This window comes from Ranitomeya imitator, chromosome 5 (genome assembly GCF_032444005.1).
Source record: "Ranitomeya imitator isolate aRanImi1 chromosome 5, aRanImi1.pri, whole genome shotgun sequence".
In the NCBI taxonomy this organism is placed as follows: Eukaryota; Metazoa; Chordata; class Amphibia; order Anura; family Dendrobatidae; genus Ranitomeya; species Ranitomeya imitator.
In genome coordinates, this window is record NC_091286.1 from 611,015,137 (window position 1) to 611,040,829 (window position 25,693).

The window sequence follows — 25,693 nt, forward strand, 5'->3', positions numbered from 1 at the left end:
TAATGCCTTTGTATCTTTTTGTATCCTTTTCCTTGTTTGTGTAAGGCTATGATCTCTTCTCTTACTTTTTACTTTTCTCTTAGCAATCCAAGAATATTAGTTGCTCATGAAAATTTGACCAATATTTCCTAGAAACGCTGCCAGAAGCTGGTATCTGGCTATGTATTATTGCAGCAGTTCATAACCATCAAAGTTCTATAGACACTTGTCACGAAGGGAGAAGATAATTCTGAGATGGCAGAGGTCATTAGATTAGAAGTGACTCTGTGTTGAAGTGGGAGAAACCACTGATTATATTAGTTGCGTTGAGCTATTTAATTTTATTTTCAAACAGCAGAAAGTTTGTACATTTTTTTCATAAACTTTATCTGCAAAAGGGGTTGAATAATTTTGATATTGACTGTAGACCACAATTCTCCTGATCTGCACATGTCCTTTTATACAAAAGTGGTGGTAACCAATGATTTCTAGTGTATCGATACATAATTCATGATGTGTGATAGTTGTAATATTCTGGGTTCACGATTGCAGGAAGATCATTAACTGGAGTAACTGATTGACAGGGTGGTTAAGAAATGTCTGTTACTGTATTTATTTAACCACTGTGATCTTCCAGTACTGACTGAGAGCCACCGAGGATCATAGTGCATGACAGACCCTATCAACAAGGTAAGACTAAATTAAAACCTTCTAATAGAGCCAGACAGACAAAAAGGTCAAAATTCATGCTACATACAGCCCTGGCAAAAATTAAGAGACCACTGCAAAATGTTCAGTTTGACTGATTTTTCTCTTTATAGGTATATTTTTGAGTAAAATTTAAATTGTTCTTTCATTCTATAAACTTGTGACAACATGTCTCCGAATTTCCAAGTTTGTATTTTTATTCTGAAAAAGAAAAATGGTTAAAATGAAAAAAAACAAAGAAACAGTGCTTTCAGACCTCAAATAATGAAAAGAAAATAAGTCCATAATCATTTAGAAACAACAATACTAATGTTTTAACTCGGTAAGAGTTCAGAAATCAATATTTTGTGGAATAACCATGATTTTTAATCACAGCTTACATGCGTCTTAGCATGCTTTCCACCAGTCTTTCACACTGCTCCTGGCACAAAAATTGAAGCAGTTCTTCTTTGTTTGATGGCTTGTGACTATCCATCATCCTCTTGATTACATTCCAGAGGTTTTCAATGGGGTTCAGGTCTGGAGATTGGGCTGGAGATTGGGGTTTTGATGCGGTGGTCTCTTAATTTTTGCCTGAGCTGTATAAGTAAATAGATAATATGTCATATATTATTATTATTAATGTTACACAAACGTGCTTGGATAAGCGACATGCATGCGACATCACGTCCCTGACTGCCATGGCAACTCATTGACTCATGTCCTGTTGGGTAAACTGGAGCCTAAACAAATGCTGCAAATTAGTCCAGTTATAGGATGAAATAATTCAAACCTGCAGCTTATACTGAGCAGTGTGAGATTTCAGCAGCAAGAGGGACACTGAGGAGTAAAACTTTCATAAAAGATTATACAGCTATTCTCACAAGGATTTTCAAAGAAATACACCAGTCTCATTAGGTCTAAGAGATCTACTTAGTAATAAATGGATATTTATAGTGAAATCTGGTGACAGAACCGCTTTAAAAAATGGCTTGACAAATAACATACAAAGTGCCCAGTAATTGGTATTTTTGTTCTTTATTTAGAGAATGAATTTATTGTTTGCTTTCTGTAGTAAGAGCATCCAATATGTCTTCATCAACGCAAGAACATAGAGGCGAACAACCTGTTCCAGAATTTGCACAGATGAATAATCTGGCCTGTGAGAGTGTTGGAGGGAAGGTAAATAACAATGAACGCCGAGATTCATGTGCAAGTATTTAGCGAGGTGATCAAAAATATCAGCGAGTAAAAATACTGATCATCCAGTGAAAGCAGGTATATTGCAAATTTATAGTAATAAGCTGCGATTTATCAAGACTCATATTTTGCATGCTAGGCTTGATGGTGCGCTGGATACGCCAAATTGATTAAGATGCGTCCACCATAATATGGTATATGAAAGAGGGTTAACTTCACAAAACAACCATTTAATTGAAATGTCTAAACATAGAACAATCCATATTACCGTATTTTGCAGCTTATAAGACGCACCGGATTATAAGACGCACCCCAAATTTTGAAGAGAAAAATAGGAAAAAAACTTTTTTTTAATAAAATGGTGGGGCTTCTTATAATCCATGCGTCTTATTGCTTACCGGGGGCGGTGGCTGCGGTGAAGCGGGGTCCCAGGGTCACTGCTGTAGGAGGCAAGAGTGGCGCGTTACTGCAGGCCGCAGGCTGGGATGAGGGGGTGTTTCGATGTGCGCCGCTGCCGGTGTTTGGTGGTGTGGGAGCTCTGTTGACATTTTGTGAAAGCCCAGAGCCCCCACACTTACATGGTTTACTATGCTGTAAACTCCGGGAATATGGCTGCCAGGGGCGGCGCATGCGCAGATGGAGATCTCGGCACCAAGATCTCGGGAGATGAGATCACAGAGATCCCATCTGCTTTTGTGGATTGACCAAAGATTCTCATTGTGACTGAGATCTGTGGAGTTTTCTGGCCATGGACTCAATATTTCAATGCTTCGTTCACTGAGCCAAACTTTTGTCTTGTGGCATAGTCTCCATCATGCTGGAAAAAGCAATGTTCATTCCCCTGGACTGTAGGGAGAAGTTGGTCTTGAAGGATGTTTAGATCCCGTTCTTTATTTATGACAGAGTTCTTTGATAAAATTGTGAGTTAGCTACCTCCATGGATGAAAAGCCTCCAGACATGAATGTTCTCAGTATGCTTAACTTTTGGGATGACACAGGACTTATGGTAGTGCTCACCCTTCATAATAATAATCTTTATTTTTTATATAGCACTAACACACAGCGCTTTACAGTTTTGCACACATCATCGCTGTCCCTGATGGGGCTCACAATCTAAATTCCCTATCAGTATGTCTTTTGGAATGTGGGAGGAAACCAGAGGAAACCGAAGCAAACACGGGGAGAACACACAAACTTCTTGAAGATTGTCTTTGGTGGGATTTGAACTCAGGACACCAGCGCTGCAAGGCTGCAGTACTAACCACTGAGCCACCATGCTGTCCTTTCTTCTCTGTACAATCATTATTTTAGATGTCCCAAACAATGTCCCAAACAATCTGAAAGGGGCTTCATCAGAGAAAACAGCTTAACTCCAGTCCTTCATAATCTAATCATTGTACTTCCTGAAAAATGTCAGTCTGTGCTTGATGTTTTAATTTGAGACAATAGACTTTCTTACTGCCCCTCTTGACATTGGGCCAGTCTGCAAAAGCCTTCACCTCACTTTGCATGCAGATGCACTGACAACTGCGTGCTGCCATTCCTGAGCAAGCTCTGCACTGGTGTTGATCGTATCTTATAGCTGAATCACCTTTAGGAAACCGTTCTGTCATTTGCTGGACTTTCGTGTGTGTCCTGAAGCATTCTTCACAGCAATTGACCCCTTCACTTTGACGTTCTTGATGATTGGGAAAAAGGTTGATTTAAGGGCAGTCTTGAAAGCAGCAATGTCCTTGCCTGTAAAGCCATTTTGATGCAAAACAATGATGACTGAATGTGTTTCCTTTGAGGTAGCCATGGTTAATAAAAGCAGACAACAGTTTCAAAACTTTTTGCCATGACTGTATGCCTCTAATGAATATATAGTATTGCCCCGACCGATTCATCAACCAGTTTGTGACAGAATTCTGACATAAAACTGTTTGAAGTGTGAGCCTCTTAATGAATTTGGTGCATTTTCCAGCTGCTCTGTGCAATCACAAGAAATGTACTTCAATCAGGGACTGGACTACATCCCTGTCATAATTTATGCCACGTTTGCAGTGTAAATTATAATGAATTTGTCGGCAGTGCTCAGCCATGCCCCCTGTTGGCTAGTTTGCACTCACTTTTCAGAAAGTTGGCATAGCTGTTCAAGACGGACGTCAAAAAACTCTGAGTTATAGAAACAATTTGCAACATTTTAAACAGTTTCACCCCAGAATTTTGATGAAAAATCTTTGATGAATCGGGCAATATTGTAAATTAATATCGTGTATAGTCTATTATGGATTATACTATTTTTGGACATGTCATTTTAAAAAAGTTGTTTTATGAAGTTAACCTCATTCATATTCCATATTAAGGTATGTGGACTACATGGAGGGTGATTTCTGCTCTCCTTCTATGAGGAGTTCCAAGTCTGGCAAACTCCATTTTCAATGTATTAAGTGGACAATGTTCATACTACGTTCTCTGTCTAGAGGCACAGCTAGGCATAGAGACCGATTTAGAGAATAATCTCTACTTCTACTATAATATAATGATTGTTTCAATCTTACTTTTTTTTTCTTAACCTCTCTTTATAAGCCTCTTTCAGGGACCTGCTCTATTAGTCAAAGAAGAGATCCACAACTGCTGCTCTGGAGGATTCAATGCAATCTAGTATTACATAATTGCTGATACAAATTAATATATGCCAAGTGCTGTAAAATAAACATACCCCGTACTGGCATAGTCCCTGGTCTCAGCTGACAGGCTGATTTTTAGGTCTGCTGACACATAGTGAGGTGAACTACAAGAATCAGATACTGTCCCGATTGGGTCACCATGTCGTGGTGGATGGCTTTTACATTTTTTTTTATCAAACCAATGTTAACCTAAGTACCCTATGTTATTTACATGTACTATTAGTACTTTATTTTACTTACTACAGGGTATTTGTACTTATCTTAGGTTCTGCTTGTTAAATGGCCACAGTGTTAATGCACACCAATGTATTGCACTTATAACAACATGTGCTCTGGCTCAATTTTTTAGGTTTTGTCACTGGATTGTAAGTAAATTAACTAGTACAGAGTATCTGTCCTAAACACACGGGTAAATGTTTTTCTGTGCTGTGATCTCGAAAAACCGCAACACAGGAAAATAAAGTAAAACATTAACTCACTGCACACTTGAACTTGAGTTACCCATGAAGTTGTGGATGTTTTCTTCTTCTATTCTGCTATTGAATGGCCAGCTTATTAATTAGTAATACTATTAGTATAAGGCCGGAGTCACACTACAGCGAGACACGGCCGAGTCTCGCAGGTTAAAAACAAGCTCTGGCACCGACACTCCGGAGCGGAGCGTGCATCTCCATGTATTGCTATGCGGCCGCACGCTACGTTCTGGAGTGCCGGTGCCAGAGTTTGGTTTTAACCTGCGAGACTCAGCCGTTTCTCGCTGTGTGTGATCCCGGCCTAATAATAGCATCTTTTTGAAAAATCTCAAAAACAAAAATGTTATTGATTCTTTAAAATATTGCAGAAATAAATAATTGTATTCCCAATGATTCCCTTTCCAGGAATGCATGTTTAAGCTCCTGTAACATTATACGTCCATATTTTGCAGGTTTTATTCGCTACTGATGACTGGTTTGCGGTTGCTGAAAATCTATTAAAAGTAAAGTCTTAGTTTATTATTGTTAGTGGGATTTGTCGGTTTTAAATCTGAACTAATAAATTATTTCTGCTTTTCCATTATATGGGTGTCACTCCTCTCCTGCTTCTCACACAGTCCCATCCCAATTTAAACCTCTAAGTCCTCTCCATTGGATCTGAATCTTGGTTATTCAGCCAAGCTAGGTTTATGGAAGTGGTAGCTCTCTGAATGCAGGAAGGGCCAAATGGCCACTGGAAGGACTAACCTTCTAGTTAGACCTCTTCATCTGGTTCACCCATGTAGGGATCCTGGTGTTGCCCTACTGGGTCATACTTGTAGGACACTCAGCATCAGGTGTGGACCTTAGGGGAGGAGGGACAGTCTCAAAAATTGATAGTCTGGCCTTGGAATGTTGGACCTTCATTCTGCCAACCTCCTTAAGGTTCAGACCTGATGTTGGATCTCTTATGCTTTTTATCGAACATAGAACTGTGTAAGAAACCCTGAGAGGAGCTGCATCCAGATAAAGGAAAATTATGAAAGTATTTATTTGCATTTGTTTTTTCAGCTCTGAGAAAGTTAAAAATTATGAATGATGATCAATGGTATTTCCTATATATGTCCACCTCTTGTTGCAGTTTCATGGCAGTGTTGTAAATGTGCACCGCAGTACAAGATATATTAGAATTGGTAGCAGAAGCATAACTTGGCATTCAACATGGGGGAACAAAACAGATCTGATTGGGGCTTTAATCCAGGTAATGCGTACCATTAGGGAGGTGCATTATAATTCTACTACTGGGTGTGGTGGGCATCTCAACAATCAACAATGCTGCTACTGACTAAAAACCATTATAGATAGAACGACAGGAAAATGTAAAATTATTAATTCCATAGACCATGTAACGGATTATTGTCAGAGGCGTAGCTTGGGGTTTGGTTCAGGGGGTTGAAACTTCTGAGTGGGCCTCTAACCAGGTAACCTTGATTACAAATATGATGGAGTAACGTAATAGTGGATGTAGGAGAACCTCTGCAGAACACCCTGCTGTTATTAAAAAAATCTCTGTACAAAGGCCAACACTGGTGTATGGTGACCATATAGTGGTAGATATCAGTCCTGCAGAACATATAAGAGATATCTAGGGTGCAAGTAGGAGGAACGTTAGAGGTCACACAATACAGTTACAGTACAGTAACAGATAGATACTTACAGCTTATGTACATTTTGGTGGAGTCATTCACTTTTCCTATCTGGCCCAGACCGACATGACAACCTCTGTAGTTAGGACTCGGCTGCAGAGATTACCACAAAGACGCATATGACTTCTCACATTTGAGGCACCTTAGCCATGTATCCCCAACTTGCACAAACTCCTTATCCTGCTAATACCCCAATGCTGAGCCGCTTCTGCTGTATGTGTCCCTATTTCTGCACCTACTGTGTTGTATTGTGTGACCTCTAACGTTCCTCCTACTTGCACCCTAGATACCTCTTTCATTGCACTCATAAAGCATGATGTCAACAAAAGTGCCCCACAAGCATTGTAAGATACCCCCACGGTGAATTCCTCCACAGCACCCTCCACACGCACAGTATGATGACCCTACTGAACCCCAACCATTAACTCCCCCAGAAAAATATGGTGAACCCCAACACAGTATGATCCCGCAACTGTGAAACCCACGCAGTCCTCCGTGCAGTATAATGGGCATACAGTATAATGTCCCCACACCTCTACACACTGTGTAATGGCCCCCACATAGTATGATGGACCCCACACAAACCTTCTCATTGTATTATTGCTTGCATACAGTATAAAGCACTGCATACAGCATAATGCACCCCATACTCCATACAGAATTATGCATCCCATAGTCCATACAGTATAATGCAGCCCATAGTCTGCTGTTTAGAATAATGCAACCCATAGTCCTAGTATGGAGTATGGGGTGCATTATGCTGTATAGACTATGGGTTGCATTATGGTGTATGGACCATACACCATAATGCAACCCATAGTCTATACAGCATAATGCACCCCATACTCCACCATACAGCATAATTCATCCCATACTTCATACAGCATAATGCATCCCATAGTCTATACAGAATAATTCACCCGATAGTCCATTCAGTATAATGGCCCCATAATCCAAACAGTATAATACACCCCTTAATCCATACAGGATAATGCAGCCCATAGTCTGCTGCATAGTATAATGCACCCCATAGTTCTCTATATAGTATAATCTACCCCATAGTTCATTCAGCATAATGCACTCCATAGCCCATACAGTATAATGCACCCCATAGTCCTCTATACGGTATTCTAGCTACCACAATGTTCTAAACAAAAAGAAATACAATACTCATCTACTCCTTGTTCCCCCCTTGCTGCTCTGGTCTCTGCAGTGAATGTTCTGAATCTCAGTGTAGCGGGCACCATGTAGTGACAACATCGCTCCTTCCTTCATCATTACATTCAACTGTAACGACATCTAGGATGCCGATACAGTTGAAGTTGCGATGACGAGTGGGGGCCTCTTGACTCATAGGCCCCATAGCGGAAGTGCAGGGAGATTGTGTCTACCTGCTCTGTCGGAGAGCTTAACTGTATCGGCACATTGTGCACAGCATTACAGTTGAAAGTGACGTAGCTTTGGGTGGGCCGCTCAGAGCCGCACCTTCTGTCCCCAGTAGCTACGCCACTGATTACAGTACATATAAATCTGTAATAAATTACTTACTGGAGACATCCTTTATGATTGGAGTTATCCATTTTCCCTTTTTTTTCATCTGGCCCAGACAGCCATGAAGGCTTCTTTCTCCAGTCATGACTCAATTGCAGCATTTACAGTGCAGAAACATTTGACATTTCACATTTCCTGCACCGCCATCATTCCAGTAATGGAGCTCTGGGTGTCAGTACTGGGGGGTTAGGTGTGGGATGATGAGCTACATGTAGCTCATGACCATCTTTCAGCACTGAATGTGGCTCTCAAGGTAAGAAAGGTTGAGACCACTAATCTAGATGCTTGGTAATGGTCCATGGCTTTAGGTTAAAACTATAACGGTGTCCTGGGGACGTGAACCCAGAGCCACTGATAAACCCCCCTCTGTTCCATACAACTAGTTAAGCTACTATCAGTCTAGTTGCATCTTACGCATGCATGCTTGGTCAAACTTCAACTACATGACTGACTTTAGAGCTTGCCTTAGTTATATAACTTTTTTTTTTTTTTTTTACTAGAAAGGCGATCCAGAGTTTAAAGTAGGACTCTTTACAGAATATGGAAAATGGATGGATGGTTGGGAGACGAGGAGGAAGAGAATACCAGGTGAGACATAGAAAGATTTATTGGTGCATGGTCTTCTATTATGTAGACAATAAGTGGTTGTCTGACTTCAATTGATCATCACCATAAACCAGTGGAATCATAAACCAGTAACACTGTTCAAATGAGTCAAAGAATATCTGTTGAATAAAAAATCCCTTCTGCTCAGATCCACGAATAGAACAATAACTTCAGTAGGGATAATTTCGACTACCAACAATCATTTAAAAGAAAGTATCATTGTTTTGTTTTAGAATCCCACATAAGTTTTTCAGCAAATGTGTTATCTTGCACTAAATGCTATCAATTTGTCTGATCCAGCTTCTTATTTCACTGTTTTGGTGACATGAAATGAAGGACAAACCAGTGACATAAATTAATATTACATGAACTTAGGAAGATGTGGACCCTTTGGATTGCAATAAATTTGAAGGTGCTAAATGGGAAGAGATGAATCTGAGGGATTTCCAGGTTTTTACCCTTTAACCTATGTGAAGAGAACAGGGACTTTTCTCCAGGACATTCCCATGTCACAATCTTAGAGTAGTTTTCATTAGCAACTGCAGACAGATTATGGATTCCAATATGTAATTCCAGAAAAAACTGTCAAGCCTAGTTGACTGGTTGAGGTCAGAACAGAAGAATGGGAGACAGGCAGATGGCCATGGCGGATCCACGTAGGTAACAGTATATAAAAAATAAAGTACACTTTAGCACAGGTAGACACCTAAAAAAAACATATTGCTCAAGCACAGAGCACTGGGGACATGGCCCTAAGGAAGTCTAGCATGATAGATTGAGGAGGAAGAGCTTTGGAGCTTGATGGGCCATTAAGAGGTCCTGAGTCAGTGTGCACATGAGCACTAGAGGCAAAATCAGAGGCCGCACAAGAGGGATAATGGCACTGAGTAGGACAATGTGCCAAGAGGATAGGTGGAACATGGATGTAAAGTGCAGGAGCAGAGCAGCGGCAGACTTGAGGACAGCAATCGTGTTGAGTGAATGTGACAAACTCTTACACCAAGCACTGTTCACAGCTTGTAATGGAATAACATATATCTACCTAGGTCATGACTGGTGTATAATTCAGCTTGGTGTTCCAGGAGTCATTCATGGCTTTCATGTGGACACACATTTCTTCACTGGAAATTATGCACCACGCATTTCAGTTCAGGTTGCATGTCTACAAGGTAACTATTATTTCCTTTTACTCTGTTACATTGATTTAGAATTATTTAGGTAACTTTTATATTAATTAGACAGCTAGTGTTTGGGGGTTTTATAAGTAATATATAAAATGTACTGTAAAAAAAAGATATATTGCATCATAAAGGGGTGCAAACAATTTTTTTTTGTATTTTTATTCTAAGACTTTATCATATTTGCACTGAATGTACATATATCGTGTAACATTTACAAACTTTTATGTCTTCTAAGAAATTATATCATTGCCTCCAAGAGAGGACAGAATTGGATCTGCTGCAAATGAGGAAGATTTTAGAGCCATCGATAGGGTAAGGAAGATGTGCAGGCATGAGATGATTAATATTCATATTTGCTTTAGGAGGTATCTTAAGAAATACAATATTTCAAGGATCTGTCACTAAAGATAAACCTACTTTTCTATGTTATACCAAGATACACAAAACTAAAAAAGCAAACTCTTATGTTAGTTCTGCGGTGTCAATCATTTACTGCGTCAATCTTTTTTTTATGTGTAAGTGTATATAAAGGATATATCATCAATATAATCAAATAGGCCATTTGTCACTCAACCCCTTAGGAAATGGTCACAAGCATTGGCTCCTATGTCAGTCTCAAACAGAGCGAGGATAAAGAGAAGAGGAACTCTGTGTAATATCGCTGTTATTGAGTGAGGGTGGCCTAACAATAAGTCGCTCTCCTGGGCGGTTGTGTGTGGCACAACTCCAAAACATGTTACATTAATACATCTGCTTTTTTCCTCACAACTTGCAATACTAGTAGCAGCTTCCAGGATCTATCACCCATTTCCTCCTCTTTTCAAACCTTCGTTCTCCACCCATTGGGTGAGTCCAGCGGTCGGAGCAGCAGCAGCCACACATTGGAATCATCAGAAGTAAAGTTAATTCCGAAACGCGTTGCATGAATAAATTAGTTTTTTTCCTCACAACTCACAATACTTGCAGCAGTGCCTCGTATCTACCACCCATTTCCTCCTCTTTCCAATTCTCAAATAGAGTTGACTTTTCCTGGAATTTTTGGTTAATTCTTGAGTGAGAGTGTGAATATACTAGAGGTTAGGACAGTCCAACATTGCATATAAGCTAATGCTTAAAGAAACACTAAGGCTAGGTTCACATTGCGTTAATGGGTGTCCGCTAGCGGATTCCGTTACATGGCGCAATTGTCGCAATTAGCGCTATGTAACGGATCCGTTAGCGCACCCATTGACTGCAATGTGCTAACGGATCTCTAGCGCATCGCTAGCGCATGCCATTTTTGGCATGCGCTAGCGATGTCCCGTTAGTTTCGGATGGATGGCGGACGCTGCTTGCAGTGTCCGAGGTCTGTTCCTCGCTAGCACAGATCGGGTATCTGCGCTAGCGGGATCGCCAAACGCGATACCTTTTGGGACATTGCGTTAGCGCAATCCGCTACCATATGCGCTAAACGGATTGCCCTAACGCACTGTGAACCTAGCCTAAAAGCCTAAGGCTTCATTCACACATCAGTATTTTTGCATCGGTGTTTGTACGTCAAAGCCAAGTGTGGAACTTACAGAGAAAAACTATAAATAAAAGATTGACACCTATTCTATATTTTGGCGACACTCGTTGTTTTGCCATACAAACACTAATGAAATACTGATCAAAAATACTGTGTGAATCAGGCCCAAATTTACCTCAAACCTCATTCACACGTCAGTATGTTTCATCAGTGCTTGTATGCCGAAGACTGGAGTGAAACTTACAGGGAAAAACTATCATTAGGTTGACAGCTGTTCTGTGTTTTGGAGACACTCCTGGTTGTATCATACAAATACTGATAAAATACTGAACAAAAATGGATGAGGCCTAAAAATGAATAAAAGGTGTAAAACATGTATTTTATCAGCTAAGTAAAAAACGAAACTTGTCAAAATCTAAGAAAAACAATCAGTATTCTAATTTTTTTTTAAATTTTATTGAGTAACTCTAGGGTGGGGATAAATTAGTTGTGGAGGCTTGCTTGACTTGTCTTCAATTCCCCTGCAGAGCAATGGTGGAAGGCTCCTGCTGAAGAAAGCTTCCTCCCAGTCAGAAATTAGCCTATTTTTAGATCTGTGAGAAGTAGGTTACTGAACTGAATGTCTCCTCGGACATAAATAGACAAAGAAAAGGGCTACAATTTTGTAAGAACAACAAACTCTTTTTTTTCCCTTCAGTTAAGGAAAATATATGCATGTTCAGCTCATGGATTAAATAAAGTTACCGTAATACAAAATCAGCTGTTCTGACACAGCATGTTACAAACTGTTGAAAGTTCTACAATGCACTTTTGCAAATTTTCAAAAAAGTAAAATATTAAGAAAAATCTAAATCTATATGAATAATTGAGAAAACAGCTAGAGTAACCAGAAAAAAGTATTTTTTATTTTTTTTTTTGCTATTGAGAAAGATAATTTTTTATTATTCAATGTGCATTATGATAAAATACAATTTTTTTTCTAGCTACATTCCGAAAAATGGGAATATTTATTGAAGATGACAGAGCTCAAACCAGGATATGCCGATTCATGCCATAATTTCTTTCACATCAGTTCAAAACAGAGATGGACACATATCCGACTAAACATATATCCAGGTAAATGGAGATCTACACTGATTAAAGCTGGCCGTGTATGAGTTCACTGCTAGACAAGCCTTCGTTCGGCAGACAGCCTTCTCTTCTAAACTTTCATAGATTTGGGCACTCTACCTATTTTTCATGTGTTTTTTTACGTAGAGATTTGACTTTGAAATTACATCTGCAAAGCAGAATATCGGCTGAATAAGTTCACGTGTAGAGTAGATCTAGAGTGGTTTTGTGGTTTTACCTTTGTCACAAACCACAGATAACCCTTTTTAATCTAAAAGCTAGCACCATTGGTTGTTACAAAGTTGCTTGCTACCATGAGACCCCTAAGAACAAGTGCCAATTCATAATCTCACTAACAGCAGCTGTAATGCACATTTAGCTAAGAGTTCTATGGTCTTTCCAAGGCAGTCTCGGCAATTTCTGCAGAACTCTTTGGGGGTTATATCTCGCAGCAAATTAATCATAAGTCAATACATATTCTTTTTTTGGATCTTGTATATTAGAGAAATATTGGAACCGAGTACCTCCAATATTATAGCCATTGACTCCGTGTGTGATCTATCATTTTTCCCAGATGGTGGAATTGCTCGCTTTAAAGTCTATGGTATTGGACAAAGAGATTGGTCTTTATGTGGCCCAAATGATGTGGAAGATCTGCTGTCGATGACGAATGGAAGTGTGTGCCTTGGGTATAGTGACGCACATTATGGCCATCCCAGGAATCTCATTGGTATATAGACGTAGAATCGTTGAACTGTTCACCATGGGAAAATGGTGTTAATCAGATTGTATCTGTCGATCATAAATTTTATTTTTGTATTTGATATGTAGGCCTTGGAAGAGCAGCTGACATGGGTGACGGGTGGGAAACAGCAAGAAGACTTGATCGGCCACCTGTTATAAAGGTAACCAATAAATATTTCTCAGAAATTCACCACAGAGCTCCAAGTAAGACATCTTTAGTGGCAGCTTATCTCCCTTTAGAATAAAAGGATCAGGCATGTTGAAATCCAACATTAACTGATCCTTCTTGGGAAGTGTCAGGACACCCTCTTAAATATTAGATGGTTAACCAGTCCTACCAAATCGGTGAGTTCACCTAATGTTTACATTCATTTAATCAGACAAGGATTTTGTTTAGGACATTTACAATATGGTTTACTACTTTTCTAGTAGAGAGGTTTGTGATTTTAATACTGAAGTATCGTTGCATAACTGATCTAAAAGTCATAGATGAAACAAAATATTTTATAGGCTGATGAAAATGGCATACTCCAAGTCCTAGGAAACGAATGGACAGTGTTTCGTCTTGGCCATCCCGGACTAATAACACACATAGAAATAGACACTAACCACTTTAAAGGTAAGTATGGTGTAAATAATCCCCATAATCATATAAAATTGGAGATGTTAACTATGAAGATGTCATTTTAACATGGTCATGAAATTTGCTGGTCACTGTCAAGTCTGTCACAAGTAGTCAGCTCAAAAAGGCAACATTGGACAGACTTCACACAAGACATCTCTGTTTAGTAGGTTCGGAGGAATTGCGGCCTTCAGCCTTTAACCCCTATATAGGGAACTGAATGTACATTGGGGCCCCCTGAGTTGTGTCCATGGAGTAGCTCCACATCGGAGGAGGGAGATTGAAGCAGAAGTAGTAAAACTAGCTGGGTCTGTAACTGCAGGGACAGAATCTGGAGACAAAACTATAGCCCAAGCAGTAGTTGGGGTAAGATACCAGGAGGTTAGTCAAAAGAGCAGTAATTTGAGATGGGCTCGAAGTAACTGGGATTACAGAACAGACAAGATTAGGAACAACCAAGTCAAAATCAGGGTATGAGCAGATATTACACTAACGATGTACGAGATAATGAAGTGCAATAGCTGGAAACTCTCTGCAGTATGTTGGGAGTTAAATATGTTGTGTCACTACCCTAATGGTGAAAGCATGTAGCTGATTACTCCTGCTAAGCTGCTGGACACCAAAAACCCATTCTGTCTGGCTGGGTGGTACCAAATGTCCCAGCCACACCATTATCCCTGACTTAACGGATCCCGTGCCGTCTTTTGATATTGTCAATGATATCTCCTCCATCACCAGTCCTGCCATCAGAATGAATACTGTGGCACCTGATGACTGAAACAGACATTGCTGCAGCAGGTCCAGGTAGGAATATACAGGTGCATCTCATAAAATTAGACCATTATCAAAAAGTTAATATATTTCAGTTGTTCAATACAAAAAGAGAAACTCATATATTATATAGAGTCATTACAAACAGAGTGATCTACAGTATTTCAAGTGTTTATTTCTGGAAATGTTGATGATTATGGCTTAAAGCCAATGAAAACCCAAATGTCATTATCTCAGTAAATTAGAATACTTTATAAAACCAACTTGAAAAAAAAAGACTTTAAAATCCAAAATGTTGGCCTACTGAAATGTATATTCAGTAAATGCACTCAATACTTGTTCGGGGCTCCTTTTGCATCAATTACTGTATCATTACGGCATGGTATGGAGGCGATCAGCCTGTGGCACTGCTGAGGGGTTATGGAAGCCCAGGTTCCTTTGATAGCAGCCTTCAGCTCATCTGCATTGTGGGGTCTGGTGTCTCTTATCTTCCTCTTGATAATATCCCATAGATTATCTATGCAGTTAAGGTCAGGTGAGTTTGCTGGCCAACCAAACACAGTGATACTGTTGTTTTTAAACCAGGGATTGGTTCTTTTAGCAGTGTGAACAGGTGCCAAGTCCTGCTGGAGAATTAAATTTCCATTTCTAAAAAGCTTGTGGGCAGAGGGAAGCATGAATTACTCTAAAATTTCATGGTAGATGGCTATGCTGACTTTGGTCTTGATAAAACACAGTGGACCTACACCAGCAGATGACATGGCTCCCCAAACGATCACTGATTATGGAAACTTAACACTAGACCTCAAGCTGCTTGGATTGTCTGCCTCTCCACTCTTCCTCCAGACTCTGGGACCTTGATTTTCAAGGTCAAGTGTGAAGTGTCCACAATCAATGATGGTTTGGGGAGCCGTGTCATCTGCTGATGTAGGTCTACTGTGTTTTATCAAGACCAAAGTGAGCGCAGCTGTCTACCAGGAAATTTTAGAGCACTTCATGCTTCCCTCTGCCAACAAGCTTTTTGGAGATGGAAATATCATTCTCCAGCAGGACTTGGCACCTGTCCACACTGCCAAAAGTATCAATTGCTGGTTTAAAAACAACAGTATCACTGTGTGGCGCCCCAGGGTCCTGGTCGTCACAGTGGTCTTGCTATCCTCCAGGGGAGAGTGATGCTACGTTCGGAGGCAAGGAAGGATAACTGCATCCAGGTATCACAAACATGCATCACATTCATACTCCAGGCCACCAGGGGGAGCTTCTGAACCTATTTACTAGGTGACTCCCCATATATATATAACTGGTAGTCTGTAGGAAAAGTCAATCAGTCCTTCAGGGAAGCTGTTCCTGGCAGGAACAAATTCCTGTCAGAGGACAGAGGAGAAGGTCCACGAAGCTGTGCATGCCCTAAGAGCTGCAGCTCCCAGAAAGAGACATTTTGAAAGCAGAATTGTATTGCAGTGAGCGTGAAGGAATGCAAAGCCAAGGAGAGGATACCAGAAGGGGACCAGCCCCAAACAGGCTGCCTCCTTCTAAGGCGCAGAACACCGGTAGCCAGAAAACCGAGGTAGTAAGGACCTCTATGCCTTACTTCAGAGACCGGCAGGACAGCTAATTGCACGTTACCTGTCCGCACCTACACCCAGGAGGCACGGTGGCACCACTCAGAGGCTAGGGCATGCTAGAGTCCCTATAAACAGCTTCAAGCCACCAGTCATACGTCCTATCCGACTATGGAGACAGAGAGAGAGACACCACATCTGTGAGCCTTATTTGAAGCTTATGCAGTAAGGGACTACGCCACTACAGCGCAAGGGAAGGCTATTGATTTCCACCTGGACAAGGGGACTCTGGACTTGCCTCTGAACTGGCCGGACTCTGCCAGCCCTGTGATCAGGGCCGTATTTGCCACTAGGCACTCGAGGGCACGTGCCTAGGGCGGTGACGATGTGGGGGGCGGCACCAGAGCAAAGGTTTTTTTTTTGTAAAGTCCGGTGGGGTCACCCTAATAATAACCCACCCCCCCGCTCGTGGTCGCCCACGGTCACCCGCCCGCCCTTGCCCCGACATCATACAGTGTGGTGACTAGTCATCATCATACATTGATACTCACCTAGCTAGCTCCAGCGATGCCTGGCTGGTCTGGTCTCCGCGTCGGCCGGCGGCAGCTCGTCCTGTGTGAGCGGTCAGGTGGTACCGCTCATTAAGTTCATGAATATGCGCATATTCATGAACTTAATGAGCGGTACCAGTACCACCTGACCGCTCACACAGGAGGATGAGGGTGCTGCGCCGCCGCTGCCGGGACAGAGGTGGATTCCGCGCGGTGTGGAAAGGAGTCGGATGGTGACTCAGTGAGTATGATTTCATGTGACAGCCAGGGTGGGAGGACGGCGGGGGGAGGACTGTGGACGGGGAGCGGAGCAGCGAGCCGAGCCATAGGATGGGACTGTAGCGTGGAGCAGTGGGGTCGGGGAGCCTCAGCCGATGAAGATGAGCCGCCTTGATGACCATAAATGATGGTGACGCTGACGCCCATGCATGGAGGATGGAGCCTGGGGGCGGCTGGCCAGGGGGGAGAGGAGATGACGAGCCATGCAAGATGGGAGCCCGAGCCAGGCGGCGATGAGCCACGCGTACGGGGGGGGGGGGGGGTATGGGAGATGAGCCAGAGAGCCACCCCGACCCCTGCATACAGGGAGGCCTGGGAGGGGGACATCACATGAGCCACGCATGGGGGGGATGGGAGATGAGCTAGAGCCACCCTTGCATACAGGGAGGCCTGGGAGGGGGACATCACATGAGCCATGCATGGGGGGTGGGAGATGAGCCAGAGCCACCCCTGCATACAGGGAGGCCTGGGAGGGGGACATCACATGAGCCATGCATGGGGGGGTGGGAGATGAGCCAGAGCCACCCCTGCATACAGGGAGGCCTGGGAGGGGGACATAACATGAGCCACGCATGGGGGGGATGGGAGATGAGCTAGAGCCACCCCTGCATACATGGAGGCCTGGGAGGGGGAATTATGAGCCATCAGCCATGCATAGGGGGGGGAATTATGAGCCATCAGCCATACATAGGGGGGGAATTATGAGCCATCAGCAATGCATACAGAGGGGGGGAATTATGAGCCATGCATACAGGGGGAATATGAGCCATCAGCCATACATACGGGGGGGGAATTATGGGCCATGCATACGGGGGAATATGAGCCATCAGCCATACATAGAGGGGGGAGTTATGAGCCATGCATACAAGATGGGAGGGGGGCATTATACACTATTGAGCATCATGTGGGGTCATACAGTATGGAGCATCATGTGGGGCCATTATACAGTATGGAGCATCATGTGTGGCCTTTATAAAGTATGGAGCATCATGTGTGGCCATTATACAGTATTGAGCATCATGTGAGGTCATTATACAGTGTGGAGCATCATGTGTGGCCATTATAAAGTATGGATCATCATGTGTGGCCATTATACATTATGGAGCATCATGTGCGGCCATTATACAGTATGGAGCATCATGTGCGGCCATTATACAGTATGGAGCATCATGTGCGGCCATTATACAGTATGGAGCATCATGTGTGGCCATTATACAGTATGGAGCATCATGTCTGGCCATTATACAGTATTGAGCATCATGTGTGGCCCTTATACAGTATGGAGCATAATGTGTGGCCATTATACAGTATTGAGCATCATGTGGGGCCATTATACAGTATTGATCATCATGTGGGGTCATTATACAGTATGGAACATCATGTGTGGCCATTATACAGTATGGAGCATCATGTGTGGCCAATGGCCATTATACAGTATTGAGCATCGTGTGGCCATTATACAGTATGGAGCATCATGTGTGGCCAATGGCCGTTATACAGTATTGAGCATTGTGTGGCCCTTATACAGTATTGAGCATCATGTGTGGCCATTATACAGTATGGAGCATCATGTGTTGCCATTATACAGTATGGAGCACTGTGTGGCCATTATACAGTATGGAACATCATGTAGGGCCATTATACAGTATGTGGAGCACTGCATAGCCATTATACAGTATGGAGCACTGCGTGGCCATATTTTTTTTTTGTTTTAATGTATATGAATACATTAAAATACATCAATAGAATACATCAATAGTAAAAGAATAAAAACTGAAAATGTAGGCCCCTTAAAAAATAGTGAGGAAAGAATGGTTGTAGATGACGAGGAAAAAGCTAACCTATTAAACACCTTCTTCTCCACGGTATTTATGGTGGAAAATGAAATGCTAGGTGAAATCCCAAGAAACAATGAAAACCCTATATTAAGGGTCACCAATCTAACCCAAGAAGAGGTGCGAAACCGGCTAAATAAGATTAAAATAGATAAATCTCCGGGTCCGGATGGCATACACCCACGAGTAGGGTTGAGCGAAACGGGTCGAACATTTTCAAAAGTCGCCGACTTTTGGCTAAGTCGGGGTTTCATGAAACCCGATCCGACCCCTGTGCGGGGTCGGCCATGCGGTACGCGACTTTCGCGCCAAAGTCGCGTTTCAATGACGCGAAAAGCGCCATTTCTCAGCCAATGAAGGTAAACGCAGAGTGTGGGCAGCGTGATGACATAGGTCCTGGTCCCCACCATCTTTGAGAAGGGCATTGCAGTGATTGGCTTGCTGTCTGCGACGTCACAGGGGCTATAAAGAGGCGTTCCCGCCGACCGCCATCTTACTGCTGCTGATCTGAGCTTAGGGAGAGGTTGCTGCCGCTTTGTCAGAAGCAGGGATAGCGTTAGGCAGGGTCCATTAACCACAAAACCGCTTGTGCTGCAGCGATTTGCACTGTCCAACACCACCCTCGGTGTGCAGGGACAGTGGAAGTTTTTTTTTTCTTTTTCCCCCTCAGCGCTGTAGCTCATTGGGCTGCCCTAGAAGGCTCCCTGATAGCTGCATTGCTGTGTGTACGCCGCTGTGCAAACCAACTGCTTTTTTCAAAGCACAAATCCTCTTGTTCCTTCCTTTCTGCACAGCTATCTTTTTTGTTTGTCCACACTTTTTATTTGATTTGTGCATCAGTCCACTCCTTATTGCTGCCTGCCATACCTGGCTGAGATTACTGCAGGCAGGGAGATAGTAATTGTAGGACATTCCCTGTTTTTTTTTTTTTTTGGTGGGAGATTAAGATTGGCAATTTGGCATTTCTGCTAGAGTGCCATCCCTGTGTGTGCCATCTCTCTCACATAGTGGGCCATAGAAAGCCTTTTCATTTTTCTGTATTTTTTTTTGTGGGGTGTATAAATTCTCCCTGATAAAAATACAGTGGGAGATTAATATTAGCCTTTGGGCTTGTGTGCCAGTCCTGAGTGTGCCATCTCTCTCACAAATAGTGGGCCATAGAAAGCCTATTTTTTTTTTTTTTGGGTTTTATAAATTCTCCCTGAAAAAAAGGGAGATTAATATTGGCCTCTGGGCTTGTGTGCCAGTCCTGAGCGTGCCATCTGTGCCAGCCCTGAGCGTGCCATCTCTCTCACAAATAGTGGGCCATAGAAAGCCTATTTAATTTTTTTTTTGGTTTTATAAATTCTCCCTGAAAAAAAGGGAGATTAATATTGGCCTCTGGGCTTGTGTGCCAGTTGTGAGCGTGCCATCTGTGCCAGTCCTGAGCGTGCCATCTCTCTCACAAATAGTGGGCCATAGAAAGCCTATTTAATTTTTTTTTTTGTTTTATAAATTTTCCCTGAAAAAAGGGAGATTAATATTGGCCTCTGGGCTTGTGTGCCAGTTGTGAGCGTGCCATCTGTGCCAGCCCTGAGCGTGCCATCTCTCTCACAAATAGTGGGCCATAGAAAGCCTATTTAATTTTTTTTTTTGGTTTTATAAATTCTCCCTGAAAAAAAGGGAGATTAATATTGGCCTCTGGGGTTGTGTGCCAGTTGTGAGCGTGCCATCTGTGCCAGTCCTGAGCGTGCCATCTCTCTCACAAATAGTGGGCCATAGAAAGCCTATTTAATTTTTTTTTTGGTTTTATAAATTTTCCCTGAAAAAAGGGAGATTAATATTGGCCTCTGGGCTTGTGTGCCAGTTGTGAGCGTGCCATCTGTGCCAGCCCTGAGCGTGCCATGTCTCTCACAAATAGTGGGCCATAGAAAGCCTATTTAATTTTTTTTTTGGTTTTATAAATTTTCCCTGAAAAAAGGGAGATTAATATTGGCCTCTGGGCTTGTGTGCCAGTTGTGAGCGTGCCATCTGTGCCAGTCCTGAGCGTGCCATCTCTCTCACAAATAGTGGGCCATAGAAAGCCTATTTAATTTTTTTTTTGGTTTTATAAATTCTCCCTGAAAAAAAGGGAGATTAATATTGGCCTCTGGGCTTGTGTGCCAGTTGTGAGCGTGCCATCTGTGCCAGTCCTGAGCGTGCCATCTCTCTCACAAATAGTGGGCCATAGAAAGCCTATTTAAATATTTTTTTGGTTTTATAAATTCTCCCAGAAAAAAAGGGAGAATAATATTGGCCTCTGGGCTTCTGTGCCAGTCCTGAGCGTGCCATCTGTGCCAGTCCTGAGCGTCCCATCTCTCTCACAAATAGTGGGCCATAGAAAGCCTATTTTTTTTTTTTTTGGGGTTTTAGAAATTCTCCCTGAAAAAAAAAGGGAGATTAATATTGCCCTTTGGGCTTGTGTGCCAGTACTAAGCGTGCCATCTCTCTCTCTCTCTCTCTCAGTCAGTGGGCCATAGAACGCCTATTTTTGGTTTTATTTGTTTTCTAAATTCTCCCTGAAAAAATCATTTTATTTTATTTGGTTTCTAAATTCTTCCTGATAAAATCATATTTTTTTTATTATTTTTTTTTCTAAAGTCTCCCTGAAAAAAACAAAACAAAAAAAAAAACAAACAAAAAAAACAGTGGGGGATTAATATTGGCCTTTCTGCTTGTGTGCCAGTCTTGACTCCTGTGTGCGTCATCTCTCACTCAGTGGGCCATAGAACGCCTATTTTTTGTTTTATTAGTTTTATAAATTCTCCCTGAAAAAATCATTTTATTTTATTTGGTTTCTAAATTCTTCCTGATAAAATCATATTTTTTTTATTATTTTTTTTTCTAAAGTCTCCCTGAAAAAAAAAAAAAAAAAACAACCAAAAAAAACAGTGGGAGATTAATATTGGCCTTTCTGCTTGTGTGCCAGTCTTGACTCCTGGGTGTGCCATCTCTCTCTCTCTCTCTCTCTCTCTCTCTCCAATTGTGGTCCATAGAAAGCCTATATTTTTTTTCCTTGATTTGGGTTCCAAAATCTACCAGAGAAAATAACTACATCAATCATTGGTAGAAAAATATTGGCCTCTGGGCTTGTGTGCCACTCCTGACTCCTGTGTGCGTCATCTCTCAGTCAGTGGGCCATAGAACGCCTATTTTTGTTTTTATTTGTTTTATAAATTCTCCCTGAAAAAAATCATTTTATTTTATTTGGTTTCTAAATTCTTCCTGATAAAATCATATTTTTTTTATTATTTTTTTTTCTAAAGTCTCCCTGAAAAAAAAAAAAAAAAAAAAAACAAACCCCCCAAAAAAATGGGAGATTAATATTGGCCTTTCTGCTTGTGTGCCAGTCTTGACTCCTGGGTGTGCCATCTCTCTCTCTCTCTCTCTCTCTCTCTCTCTCTCTCTCCAATTGTGGTCCATAGAAAGCCTATATTTTTTTTCCTTGATTTGGGTTCCAAAATCTACCAGAGAAAATAACTCCATCAATCATTGGTAGAAAAATATTGGCCTCTGGGCTTGTGTGCCACTCCTGATTCCTGTGTGCGTCATCTCTCACTCAGTGGCCCATAGAAAGCATATAGTTTGTTACATTTGTTTTCTAAATTCTCCCTGCAAAAATCTATTTTTTTTTTTTTTTGGGGTTTCTAAAGTGTTCCTGAAAAAAATAAAAATAAAAAAAAAATAATAGTGTGACATTAATATTAACATTTGTGCTTCAGTGACAGTCCTGCGTGTGGGGCATCTCTCTAATTTGCAGCCACCAAAAACAGAGTGTGTAACATTGGGCCTGATTTTCGCTGTGGTCTCACCAACCTGTAAAGGGGTAGCTAAATCATACTGAAGTTATAGCTCACCGTGTAAGTTGTGTGACTGCAACAAATAACGTTAGTTTGGTTACGTTTTTAAAACAATGAGGAAGTCTAGTGGAAGAGGTCGTGGCCGGGGGCGTTCATTGTCAGCTGGTAATGAGGGTAGTGGTAGTGGTGGAGCATCAGGTGGTCGTGGGGAAAAAAATATTGCACCTAAGTCTGGAGCTGTGGAGCCAGGTTCGTCGTCCGGCTACACAAGGCCTCGAACGCTCCCTTTTCTGGGATTAGGAAAACCGCTTTTAAAGCCGGAGCAGCAAGAGCAAGTTTTGGCTTATCTTGCTGACTCAGCCTCTAGCTCTTTTGCCTCCTCTCGTGAAACTGGTAAAAGTAAAAGCAGCGCGTCGTTAGTGGATGTTCACGGTCAGGGACAAGTCACTTCCTTGTCCTCTTCAGCAAAAACAACAACAGAGAAGAATGCAGCAGGCGACACAACGGGTTACTCCATGGAGCTCTTTACACATACCGTCCCTGGCTTAGAAAGTGAAGCAGTTAACAGTCCATGCCCATTACAAGTTGAATCTGACATGGAGTGCACTGACGCACAGCCACAGCCAGACTACTATGCTGGTCCTTTGACTCAGACCACAACATTGCCCTCGCAGGGTGCTGATCAAGAATCAGACCCTGATGAGACTATGTTGCCCCATCACGAACGCTATACCACCAAACGACACGGTGACACAGACGAAGTTGCGCAGGAGGTACAAGAAGAGTTATTAGATGACCCAGTTCTTGACCCCGATTGGCAGCCATTGGGGGAACAGGGTGCAGGCGGCAGCAGTTCTGAAGCAGAGGAGGAGGAGGGGCCGCAGCAGGCATCAACATCGCCACAGGTTCCATCTGCCGGGCCCGTATCTTGCCCAAAACGCGTGGCAAAGCCAAAACCTGGTGGAGGACAGCGTGGCCATCCGGTTAAAGCTCAGTCTGCAATGCCTGAAAAGGTATCCGATGCTAGAAAGAGTGCAGTCTGGCATTTTTTTAAACAACATCCAATTGATCAGCGCAAAGTCATCTGTCAAAAATGTTCTACTTCCTTAAGCAGAGGTCAGAATCTGAAAAGTCTCAATACTAGTTGCATGCATAGACATTTAACCACCATGCATTTGAAAGCTTGGACTAACTACCAAACGTCCCTTAAGGTTGTTGCACCCTCGGCCAATGAAGCTAGTCATCAACGCAACATCCCTTCCGGCAGTGTAGGACCACCATTTAGCGCACCACCTGCTGTATCTGTGCAGGTATCTTTGCCAGGCCAAAGCAGTCAGGGTCAGGGAATCACCAGTTTCGTAGTAGGAAACACTGCATCTAGGGCACCGGCGGCAACAATACTATCTCCCACCGTCTCTCAGTCTGCCATGTCCACCGGCACCCCCGCTAGTTCCACGATCTCCAGCTCTCCAGTCCAGCTCACCCTACATGAGACTATGGTTAGAAAAAGGAAATACTTAGCCTCGCATCCGCGTACACAGGGTTTGAACGCCCACATAGCTAGACTAATCTCGTTAGAGATGATGCCCTACCGGTTAGTTGAAAGCGAAGCTTTCAAAGACCTGATGGACTACGCTGTACCACGCTACGAGCTACCCAGTCGACACTTTTTTTCCAGAAAAGCCATCCCAGCCCTCCACCAGCATGTTAAAGAGCGCATCGTCCATGCACTCAGGCAATCTGTGAGCACAAAGGTGCACCTGACAACAGATGCATGGACCAGTAGGCATGGCCAGGGACGTTACGTGTCCATCACGGCACACTGGGTAAATGTGGTGGATTCAGGGTCCACAGGGGACAGCAAGTTTGGGACAGTTCTGCCTAGCCCACGGTCTAGTAAACAGTTGTCTGTAGCCGTTCGCACCCCCTCCTCCTCCTCCTCCTCCTCGTCCTCCTGCAGAAGCAAGAGCTCGTCCACAGACCGCAGTCGCACAAACACTCCATCCGCACCTGCCACTGTTGCACACCAGGTCTCCCATTATGGGGCAGCTACTGGCAAACGTCAGCAGGCTGTATTGGCTATGAAGTGTTTGGGCGACAATAGACACACCGCGGAAGTTCTGTCCGAGTTCTTGCAGCAAGAAACGCAGTCGTGGCTGGGCACTGTAGATCTTGAGGCAGGCAAGGTAGTGAGTGATAACGGAAGGAATTTCATGGCTGCCATCTCCCTTTCCCAACTGAAACACATTCCTTGCCTGGCTCACACCTTAAACCTGGTGGTGCAGTGCTTCCTGAAAAGTTATCCGGGGTTATCCGACCTGCTCCTCAAAGTGCGTGGACTTTGCGCACATATCCGCCGTTCGCCTGTACACTCCAGCCGTATGCAGACCTATCAGCGTTCTTTGAACCTTCCCCAGCATCGCCTAATCATAGACGTTGCAACAAGGTGGAACTCAACACTGCACATGCTTCAGAGACTGTGCGAACAGAGGCGGGCTGTTATGTTTTTGTGGGAGGATACACATACACGGGCAGGCAGTAGGATGGCAGACATGGAGTTGTCAGGTGTGCAGTGGTCGAAGATTCAAGACATGTGTCAAGTCCTTCAGTGTTTTGAGGAATGCACACGGCTGGTTAGTGCAGACAACGCCATAATAAGCATGAGCATCCCCCTAATGCGTCTGCTGATGCAAAGTTTGACGCACATAAAGGATCAGGCGTCTGCACCAGAGGAAGAGGAAAGCCTTGATGACAGTCAGCGATTGTCTGGTCAGGGCAGTGTACATGACGAGGTACCGGGCGAAGAGGAGGTGGAGGATGAGGAGGATGATGGGGATGAGTATATTTTTAATGAGGAAGCTTT

The 25,693-nt window shown here is 42.8% G+C and overlaps 1 protein-coding gene across 2 annotated transcripts in view; it reads left to right on the plus strand.

Moving 5' to 3' along the window:
- Window positions 1–615: 615 nt before the first annotated feature.
- The window catches only part of ALLC (allantoicase), a 45,147-nt gene continuing 20,069 nt past the window's right edge, over window positions 616–25,693 (plus strand). The window contains exons 1-10 of one of the 2 annotated variants that reach the window (XM_069768133.1): window positions 616–669; window positions 1,742–1,848; window positions 5,461–5,511; window positions 8,745–8,832; window positions 9,897–10,019; window positions 10,267–10,343; window positions 12,522–12,654; window positions 13,223–13,378; window positions 13,480–13,553; window positions 13,903–14,011. In XM_069768133.1, the coding sequence (XP_069624234.1) occupies window positions 1,756–1,848; window positions 5,461–5,511; window positions 8,745–8,832; window positions 9,897–10,019; window positions 10,267–10,343; window positions 12,522–12,654; window positions 13,223–13,378; window positions 13,480–13,553; window positions 13,903–14,011 (904 nt within the window). In that variant the 5' untranslated portion in view covers window positions 616–669; window positions 1,742–1,755. Of the gene's footprint in view, window positions 670–1,712; window positions 1,849–5,460; window positions 5,512–8,744; window positions 8,833–9,896; window positions 10,020–10,266; window positions 10,344–12,521; window positions 12,655–13,222; window positions 13,379–13,479; window positions 13,554–13,902; window positions 14,012–25,693 lie in introns of both variants that reach the window. The other variant, XM_069768134.1, reaches the window with a different exon arrangement.